The sequence below is a fragment of the Pocillopora verrucosa genome, chromosome 10 (assembly GCF_036669915.1).
Source record: "Pocillopora verrucosa isolate sample1 chromosome 10, ASM3666991v2, whole genome shotgun sequence".
Lineage (NCBI taxonomy): Eukaryota > Metazoa > Cnidaria > Anthozoa > Scleractinia > Pocilloporidae > Pocillopora > Pocillopora verrucosa.
In genome coordinates, this window is record NC_089321.1 from 9105696 (window position 1) to 9116484 (window position 10789).

At 38.6% G+C, this 10789-nt stretch overlaps 2 protein-coding genes across 3 annotated transcripts; one reads left to right on the forward strand and one right to left on the reverse strand.

The window, feature by feature from the left end:
* Positions 1-758: 758 nt before the first annotated feature.
* LOC131799216 (major facilitator superfamily domain-containing protein 6) lies at positions 759-4470 on the forward strand. Its single transcript, XM_059116921.2, has 2 exons — positions 759-2626; positions 3333-4470. Exons 1-2 carry the CDS (start codon positions 964-966, stop codon positions 3638-3640), a joined length of 1971 nt encoding a protein of 656 aa, XP_058972904.1. The 5' UTR covers positions 759-963; the 3' UTR covers positions 3641-4470.
* LOC131799217 (asparagine synthetase [glutamine-hydrolyzing]-like) lies at positions 3891-10553 on the reverse strand. Of its 2 annotated transcripts, none has more exons than XM_059116922.2 (3): positions 10398-10553; positions 6087-7038; positions 3891-5560 (listed from the first exon to the last, which is right to left on the reverse strand). In XM_059116922.2, exons 2-3 carry the CDS (start codon positions 7000-7002, stop codon positions 4800-4802), a joined length of 1677 nt encoding a protein of 558 aa, XP_058972905.1. In that variant the 5' UTR covers positions 7003-7038; positions 10398-10553; the 3' UTR covers positions 3891-4799. The 2 variants fall into 2 exon arrangements, with proteins under 2 accessions (XP_058972905.1, XP_058972906.1); XM_059116923.2 differs by having other exon boundaries at positions 6087-7025; positions 10398-10538.
* Between the last annotated feature and the right edge of the window lie 236 nt (positions 10554-10789).

A 10789-nucleotide genomic window follows, 5' to 3' on the forward strand; every position in this document is an offset into this window, starting at 1 on the left:
ACTGTGACGAACTTTGTTTGCGTAGCACGAAGTTTTGTGTTTTTGATAAAATGAACCACGAGCTAAGATCGGCTTGGGCTTGTTTGATTGAAAGGAGGAAAACTCACTAGTTAAAAGATACATTACTTTCATGTAGGGTTTTTGAGGGGCAAATTCAACGTACCATCAGGAAAATGTATTTTAATCTTTTCTAAGGCTCAAAGAATGTGCTGCTTGCAATTTCGGAAAAAATTGTTTCCCACTAACCATCAACGTAGCTGATGGATTTTGTTCATTTAGACCGAAGATCTTTTCCTAAGGAATTAACACCATCAGAATTGCTCTTCAAATGTCTTTAGTCTAAACCAAATTTAAATACCTTTTATCATTCCCGGCTGAGTTCATTACAAAGCTTTAGTAATGCAAACTTTTTGATGATTAGATCATGGACAAAAGATTATTGTAGAAAATGAATGTCATTATATGTGTTGTGAGATCATCTTCTGTGCACACCTTGTACCATATGCTGTTTGTTCTTTACCTATTCATTCTAGTTCATTCTTATTGAATTTCTGTTAAGTTTGATCAAAACTGGCGAACTCGCATGGTTTTAAAAGGCCTCGTGTGGGAGAATTACGGGAAGTTTCGTTGACGACACACTCTTAAATCACGTATTCATAGGAAATGCAAATTTCTCTTTTCTCCATGGTTTCCCGGGTAGTGAGCCATGGAAGTATTAATTTCTTGCATAATTATTTTAGCGGGCAAATATAATTTGTGAGGTTGAACCGACAGGAAGAGTGGCGTAAACATCATTTGTTTCTTAACTTTACCCCATGAAAAGTGATGTGACGGGCCTGTTCCTTTAAGGACCACGCCGCACGCTCCAATCACTTTCGCGTGTATTGCCTCACTATATTTTGGCCATTCTTCTTCATCTCCAGACATTAACGATTGTTTTACCGCCTTTCTTAGCAATCCATCATGGACATAGAGGACGAAGAACAAAAGGGAGAAGAACAATCTCCTGTTCAAAAGCACAAGAAGACGACCGAAAATTTAAGGAAGAAAAAGAATCCAAAGCAGTCAGACTACTTCAAGTGCTTTTACGAGGCAGACTACCTAATTTTCAAAGGATTTTGTTTCTTTATTTATGCTGCGTATGGTGGTTTTATTCCTTACCTTCCACTGTATTTTAAACAGCTATTCTTGGGCGCTAGTTACGCAGGGATCATTATTGGTATCCGACCTCTTATTCAGTGTGTTGGAGCACCATTCTGGGGAGTCATAGCTGACAGATATCACGCGGGAAAAGTCATATTCTTGGGAAGTGTCATTGCGTGGATCGTGAAAGCTTTTCTTCTCCTTGCTGTGCGACCACACAATCAACAATGCATTGAGATATACCTGAACGAAACATCTAATATGAGTTACGTTTATGCTTACGATCTTTGGAACACAGAGGCTACCGAGGAACCAAAATGGGTGGTTATACCACTGCATCATCCAATTATGGTGGAAAAAAATAGAATTACTGTGGTCGATACACAAGCAAACACACAAGCAATCAAGGATGAAACTGGCGAACTTCCCGAAGAAGTATTAATAAAGAATGCGCCTCTTCAACAGAGGAAGCCCAGTCATAAAAATGCTTCCCGGCATCACACGAAACCTAGAGGTAAACTGGGAGCCATGACAGCGATAGAGAAAAGAAATAGAAGAAATACGTCAAACCACGATCTTGTTCAGGATGCGGACAAAGATAAAAATGTACCTTCCATACTTGGGGAAAATCAGGTTGGAAAAAGGTTTGAACTTAAATTTAGTCATATGGTGAAAGTTTACAGTGAAGAATTAGATGCCTCGGTAGAATTTATCACTCAAATTGATACGTACGAAATTGACTTCATGTTCGTCATGTTTACGTTAATTATTATCATTGGGGAATTTTTTGAATCTCCGACCTACGCTTTGTCAGATGCTTCTCTTCTCAAGAGACTTGGAGACGATAGAGAGTACTACGGACGTATTAGGATGTGGGGCTCACTTGGCTGGGCCATGGCGGCAACTATGGTCGGACTTATAATCAATTATTCTACTTTCAAACTTTGCCAATGGCAACAAAACAACTATATAGTTGCTTTTTTCGTCTTCATCGGGTTTGTCGCAGCTGCATTTGTAAACGCGTTGTGGTTTCGCTTTACCTACGATGAAGAAAAAAAATTTGAAGATATCGGAAAAGTTGCGCCAATCCTTCTAAGCCTTCGTCACACTTCATTTCTGATGGCGACCTTGTACACGGGTTTCTGTTATGGAATACTTGTTCATTTTGTTAACTGGGTTATTGATGATCTAGGGGGATCCAGTTCTATCATGGGGGCTGCGGGCGCTGCAAGAGAAATAGCCGCTATAATCATGTTTGCCATGAGTGCTACAACTCTCCAATCCCTTGGCGATGTCAACGCAATGGTATTCTCTCTATTAGCTTACATTATCTGCTTTATTTGTTACTCTAATCTTGAGAATCCCTGGATGGCTGTAGCATTAGAACTGCTGGATGGAGGAACTTATGGTTTAGTTTGGTCCTGTTGTGTTCATTACATGAGTGATGTTGGAACAAAGCTGGGTGTCGTGGATACCACACAAGGTGACCAACTCACCAAAAAATTTTCCTTTTTAATCAATCTTTTAAGTACCGAGAGTATTTGAATGTCCTGGATTGTAGGTGACTGTTAAAAGAGTTGAATGTAAGTTAAATATTTCACTCGGACAATGCGATCGAACCAGTATGATTCCTCAGGTGTTGTTTTTCGTGGATTTGTTTAAAGTTGGCCTAAATATTTTGCAAAAAATTCACCAGCTAGGAATGCTTGCCTCATAAAAAGGGCGAAAAAAAGGAGAAACGTAATACAATAGAACTGTTTGATCCCTATAAAGGCTGTCAAAAACTTAACCGAGCATGAAAAGAAATGCCAATATTGCTGACAGACACTCACAGACTATTAGCTCATGGAATATGTATGGGTTTTCTTTCCCTTGATTTTATAGTTTCTAGATCAGGAACCCGAAAAAGAAACTTAATTTGATAATCGATCGTCCACCGAACCAACTGCAACAACAAGAAAGATCACTCTAGACAAAATTACGTGGTTATCATTGTTTATGTTTTTCAACCGCTCATTTTTGACATCGATCATAATTCTAAATGAGCGAGCCAGTGTTTTTGGCTACTGATCCTTTCAGACTTCGCGGTTGAGATTCAATTTCAGTGGGTTTCTTACGAAAAGCAAAGCCGCCCGACAGTAGTTTAGAATGTTATTTGACTGAAAACTACTTTACTTTTACGTTTGCAGGGATCCTTCAAGGAATATTCTGGGGACTTGGTAACGGTGGCGGTACTATGATCAGTGGTGCACTGATCGAGTCGTTCGGCACTACGAACACGTTTCGTGCATTTGCCTTGGGTGGTACTGTAGTGCTTGTTATTCTCATTCTTGCTCAGTACACGGCAGGTCTACTTGAGCGGAGAGAAAACAAACGTAAAGAGTACGAGTTACTCTCCGAGTCGGAGAGTGATGGGTCAAAGAGTGAAGAACCGCAAGAGCATTCAGAAGAGGGGGAAGGTGGATATAAAGGAAAACTGTCCAAAACCACTCACTGACAAGTGATGTGCTGATGGACTTTATACATTTGACAGTTTGACGAGCAGGCGCAGAGAATGTTAAGGACCTGAGGACACAATGAAACAACCATCCATAGTTTATGAAGGTCCTCCGATATTTTTTTTAAACTAATTAATGAGGGAAAAAAGTCTGCATGGAAATCATGATTGGTGTACTTAAGCTGTTGCACTGGGGGGAATAGTTTATATCAGTTGAAGGCGATACATACGACTTGAATTGAAGAAAACATTATCAGATTAATAATAATTTATTTCTATGTTTATTTGCGTTATTTTTGGGAAAACTTTCTTACGGAATCCAATCTGGAAATTAAATTGGACCGGATATCATTCAATGCGAATCCTTATTGTGATTTTTACTTAATGTTTTCATCCAATTTTTAACATAGATTGCATACGTATTACAAAGTACCGTTAATGGTGTAAAATTAAAAGAACTGTTGTTGGTAAATAAAAACAAGGGTCTCAGTTTGATAGGAATTAACCACTGAGTTGCCACGTCTATCACAAGTCTCCCTACGCCTCATTCTACTCTCAGATGGCCTCACAGCTTTCGAAGCAATGGTTATTGAAGAAGGGAGAGGGTCACACTTAGACTACTTACCCTACCGAAATGTTGAAATCAATGCTGTGTTCTACATAAATGGCATTTTGCGGAATTAGCAGGGAGGGATTCATGCCCTTTAGATTTTTTGGATAAAAATTACTTGATTTATAAGGGTTGTACGATGTTACATTAACAGAGACGAGGGATTAAGGGCACCTTAAGACCTTCCCCTATCAATTCCTTGGTGGAAAAACCAGCAGATTGTTTGCAAAAGTATAGACTGGGAGTTAAGACAAGTGATCACATCTATGATATTAAAAGTGGTAAAGCCTTTAAACAGAGTCAAACTAATCCTATACAAAGCAAAATGATTGAGTGATCCTATCACTGGTAAGTTGTAAAACAGTAAAACCTAGTCTTGAGCTGATCCAATTTTAATAATAAAAAAAAGTTAAATAGAAAGTCAACAAACCCAGGGCTTTTCAATGACATTTAGATTTTTGTTTTGTTTTTAAGTTTCCAAAAGTGATGCTGTCCTTTACAAATTTTAAGTGTTTATACTTCATGGAATGCATCACACTTAGTGTAGCTCTATTCTTTGAAATGTTCCAAGGTTCTTGCTGAAGGATCTGTGGCATTAGTCCACTTTGGCATCCACATATATGGAATAAAATGGCCCTGGTCTGGGAAAAACTCTTCAAAGATCTGACGGTAATAGAAGCCTTCCTTGGTTTTGGGGGTGTTATCTGGGTAAACCTCAGCTGCTGCAGCTAGTGCTTCATCAGGGACCTGGTTATTGATGTGATTCTGTAAAATCTCAAACCATGCCTGTCCAGGCTTAGTAGAAGACACTCCATCAGAGAATGCCTCTTTAGCTCGCCAAAGAATCTCCTTGGGTAATGCATCTGTTTTATCAAAAGATACCCGCAGAAGCCACTTTTCAATGCCATCTTTAGGCTGTCGCATCTCAGGAGGAAGAGATAAGAAATAAGAAGTGAATTGAACATCTAAGAAGGGAACACGGATTTCCAGACCATGTGAAGCAGTTGAGCGGTCACCACGCAGAACATCGTACAAGTAAAGATCTTCCAGCAGTCTTCGAGATTCTGCATCTGCATCTTCTGGGGTTGGTGCCTTATGGAAATAGATGTAACCTTGACACAGCTCATCGGAACCCTCACCAGAGTAAATTACTACAGTGTCAGTTTCTTTGCTGATGTACTTACTGACAAGGTACATTCCAACTGATGCTCTGATTGTTGTTATGTCCCATGTTTCCAAGGCATAGATCACTTCACGCAAAGCTTGGAGTCCCTCCTCTGCAGTAAAGATTACCTCATGGTGTTCACTCCCTACAGGAATAAATTCACAGCCAAGTCATTATTGTCAAATGTCAGCGAGAATACTTCCCAATCATTTTCAAAGCTTTGCTGTGGTTGAACTTTAAATCACAAAGAAAACTTCTGACAAACCATAAGTGTTAGCCCTTATAAGCTCTGAAAAGTTGACTGTAATAAAATAAAAGTTGAAATTGACAAGTTCATTGCATTAGGATATGCATGCCCTTTCAAAATGATGGAGGTTGCCATATCAAAATCCTACATACCTAGAGTGAATACAGTCCTACATTGTGAAGCATTATAATTAAATTTAAACTTTTAGCATAAATTGGCAAGAATATCAAGTCACCACCAACAGTTCTTTTCAGAACTACACTCACCCAGACGATCACACTATACGAACTACTGATACTCCTGGGTTCAAACCATTTACTTTACTTGGCAAGAATATATGGGATATTTTGAATAAAAATTTTACCACAGCACAGCCCATTAATATGTGTTTGAAATTAATAAGCAAACAAATATCTGAACAAACCAATGTGATTTGCCACTTTGCGAGCTGCAGCAACATCTGTACTTCCTTCCATTCCTATTGAGAAGGTCTGGATTGGGTAGTCAATTCCACTTTCTTTTGCAAGCTTGGTTAGATAGGATGCCACTAAACTAGAGTCCAAGCCACCAGAGAGCAAACAACCAATTCTACGGTCTGCCATGAGGCGCTTACGCACTGCTTCGGTGAACAACTTTCTGATGTTTTCCATGACATCGCTGGAGTCAGGCTTTACTTTGGTTTCAAAGACGGGGGGCTTGCCAACCTTTGTGTATGCCTTTTGCTCAATAAATGTAGTTAATCCCTCTTCATTTGACAAGCTGTATGATGCATATTGACCTGGGGGGAATGGCTTTACCTCAACCTTGTTGCCATTTTTTTCAAAATTTTTGATGAGAGGAACAAGGCCTTTTGCTTCAGAGCTTAAAGCCAAAATTCCTGTTTTCTTTTCAGGTGCAGACAAAGTAAACAATGGACGGATACCAAAAGTATCTCTTCCAATGTGAACTTGTCCTTTCTTTGTGTCGATAACACAAAAAGCAAAAACACCATCTAGCCTTTGAGCCATTCCTTCAACTCCAAACTTGTCATAGAGATGCAGAATGACTTCCCCATCACATTTGGTGAAAAAGTCAAAGTCATACTTCTTCCCAACTTCTTTGTGGTTGTAAATCTCTCCATTGTAAATTAGGTAAAGGTGTGGCAGTGCTTTGATTCTCATTGGTTGCATGCCATAAAGATCATCAACAATAGCCAGGCGGTGGAATGCCACACAGCAGTTCTTGAAATGGGGAATTGTCTCCATACGGAACACATCAGGTCCTCTTTGGCAGATTTTCATGGCAAGGCTGGCATACTTTGAGTATTCTGGGATTCCAAATATAGCCCAGATCCCACACATTCTGCTTAGTGGTGAGTCCTGACCTGAAATCAATGTCTGTAAGTACATTTTCTGTTAGTTACATGTGTCATACTTAGTCAAGAAGTAACATTTGTATTGTTGTTGTGGTGTTTTTCCCATCTTATAGACACCACACCTAATTTTCCTTGAGCATTATACCCAAAAGTCAAGCTGTAAGGACAGACCTTCAAATCTCTTCTTTTCTCAGCAGAATGATTCAGAAAAGACAACACCTTGAACATCAGTCTTCTTTTAAGGGAGAGTGTCATTGAAAATGCTCACTTAAAATGTACACAGGGTTGATTCATTTGTGTTCCTCACAAGAGGGCAAGATATAAGGTTTTGTAGAACACTGAAAGAAGATCATAAGTCTAAAAGAGTAGGGATATCCTGAAATAACTCTAAATGAAGTGGAAATTGAAGTATTTTCAAGGAAACAACAATATTATGAAATTTTTGTTGCTTTATTGTGAGACCACAATTTAAAATGAGGCCTGGTGCTTCCTCAATTACAGGAACCATATTAATAAACAAGAGCAGAATATCTGGGTATGGAAAGAACAATGGCATAGGTTGAGGAGACAGTGCTATGGTTATCAACTGTAGTGCCAAAAAATTTACACCAATAACAAGCTTGTGTTGGACACTCCAACAAAAAGCTCTTGCCTATGTCCCCTTGGAACCTAATTAATAAATTGATTCATTTTAAAGTGCCACTAAAACCAAAACATTTTTTCAGTAAAAGAAATTTCATGGTTTTACTGATCAACACAGTGAGAAAAGTAATGTCACATTAAAAAAAAAACACATAAAACCTCCAAATTCTACAAGCAGTAAAAGTTTAATTTTTATGTTTCACAACTGTGCATCTTAGGACCTGGATTGAGGAAGGTTGTTATAGCATCCTGAAAAAACTTGCTACAAGGCTGCAATAACTTAAAAGATGCTTTGCCAAGAAAGGGGAAATGCTTGTGGGAATTTCCCTTTTTTAACCATTGAGGACCCTCCACAAAATACCTAAAGAAAGCCATGTCATCTAGAGAATCAAACTTGAACAATGACTGTATGACTTCAAAGCATCCGCAGCTTCTAATCTATTAGAATATAACACAGAGATGGAGGAAATTGATTGTGCACCGAAAGTGAAGCCTTGATGAATGGTGTCAAGAGACCCTTGACATCAATGAAAAATAACTCTATTGGACCCTTACAAGTTCATCTGAAGAGGGACATGCCCAAAACAACTAAGATATAACATGAAGGTGAACATGGCTATCAGTAAAGATTTTAAATCACATATCTAAGCTTGATTAGAAGGTAGAGCACGACCTTCCAGAGCACAGACACATTAGAGACACATTAGAGACTTTAAAAAAAGCAAATAAAACTAGAGCTAGCAAAAACTAGAACGTAGAATGTAACAGAACTTTCAAACAATGTAGAATCATTGGCCACTGATTCAATCCATTTGAAAGCAAGTGATGTAAACAAATTAGCCTCTAAATCAAATCTTAAACTGGCAGAGGTTGACAAGCATCTTGTAAATGTGAGAGCACAAACAGACAAGAGAGTTGAATAATTTACTTGTGCACTCTTTACCTCCCAAACCCCCACCCCCCAAAAAAAAAGCAAAACAAAACAAAGCAAATGGTTAAAACAAAGACAAAGGTGGAAGGATAAAAGATCGAGTCATGCAAGCAGCACATCACGAACCTCTCAAATTAACAACTAACAGATAAATAAATTCAGGGTTGATAAATCTGCCTCAGAAATTAAATTTTTGGACACAAGAGTGTACAAAGGCGAGCAATTAATGGGGGATCAACACTTGGCGTACAACACATTATGAAGAGACAGAGCCCTTCCAATATTCAAATTTTTATTTGCATCATCCTCCAGGTGTAAATAAAGGCTACATAAAAGGAGAAGCACTACCTTTCCTAAAAACACATTTCTTTCACTCCACATTTAATCAAAACATACAGAATTTCAAAATGTGCTTGAAGTATAGGGGACATCCAGATGAGATTCTGTATAACTATCTTTAAAATTAATATTACTGGGAAAGAAAGGTCACTCAAAATAAAAAGAAAATAGCAAACAGAAGAAAATATTGCCTTCTGTAACACAATTTCACTTGGCTTTACCTAACTTCAAGAACAGAGATGGAGAAATGGCATCTTATTCAAAACCAACCATGCTCAAGAGCAACCCCTGTTATGATATTGAAAAGGAAAGTCAGTAAAAGATATCCTGGTCCTGGTCGTCAACTTTAAAGGGAAAAGATTTAAAATAGCTTGCGAGTGGCCAGAATCATGCCTGCCCACCAACATGTTTGAGAGAAATCAACCAATTTTCTTCTGCATTTCTTTGCTTCAGGGCAGTTGTCCTCAGAATATGGGATGGTATGAACGGCGAACCATCCTCTGGGCATAATTCTATAGTTCTTTCCTATGTTTTCAGGTGACTGCTTTCTCTCTAAATGATAACGATAATTTCAAATTGGTTTGACAAAACAACTTTTGGGGGTTAGTGGCACTTAGAGAGAAATTGGGGGAAATATGGAGAAAATACAAATTGTATTCTAAAACAGGCGACCACAGATCCCTCAATTTAAGATGAGATTGAATTATTTCCAACACTTCCATCTTGAGTCCGTGATATGTTGTTATACATTATGTGCCAAAGTGTTTGGCACAATTTCATAAAGCTTGCTAGGTTACATAGCAACGTTTCCTACAGTGAATTTCTACGTTCTGTTCATAGAACTGTGTTGAAAACCATGGTTATGATCATAACTACAACAAAATTTCCGCACGAGATAGATAACTAGAATGAGCAATGACATCACGAATGCGTCACACGTGTTCACAAGGCCGAGCGAGGTTCATGTCGGTCTGTAATCATATATGTGAAAAGTGACCTAGTTCATATCCGACTTCACACAGTTTTGCCACCAATACATCTCTCAGGTTGGTATGATTTAATAGTTGAACACAAACACAAAATCCATCTTGAGTGGCCAAAATAAATTTCGATTCAATGAGTCACTCTTCGCTTCTCGTCGTGATTGAGAAAAAACTGATTTCCGATCTAAGCAATTACCTGGTAAGAAGGGATCTTCTTACAAGGTGTGTTGCCGTAAGTCCTAACAGAACAAGGCTGCTTCATTCCGTTTCACGTAAAATTGGTGTAAATAAAAGTCGCGAACCTCCTTAACGACCGATTTAGAGCCTTAAACATGTGGACAATGCGCTAACCAACGTAAACGATATCAGGTAATAGAAATGGACATACTACCGAGAAAATGGTTCCCAAAAGGAGAGCTTCACGAGTAAAATTTTACTTACATGAAATATAACTGGTTAAATGTAAAATATTGCATAAATTCTTACCAAGTGACGTCTTCCAGCAGGACTGTACCCACGGCGTACGAGATAAAGAGCAAAAGTTTCTGATGCAATTGGGTCCGACACGTGAAACCGATTAAGTGACGCTTTGAGTGTTCTGTGTCTTGGCTGCCTTTGATTGGCTGGCGCAGACGAGCATTAAATTGACTTTGAGCTGAATACAGACGAGCAAGAAGTCATTAATGTTAATTATCATCACCCGAGGGCTTTGGAAGGAAATATCCTGTGGAGTTTGAAAACACGAAATACTGTTTAGGTAAAAATCACGCGACTGACTAGAAAAGAATCATCCTGGAATTTTTACATTAAGGCATCCTTGGGGACTAAATACAAATTTTGTGAATCTTTCTCAAGAAGTAAAGCTTGGATATCCGCCA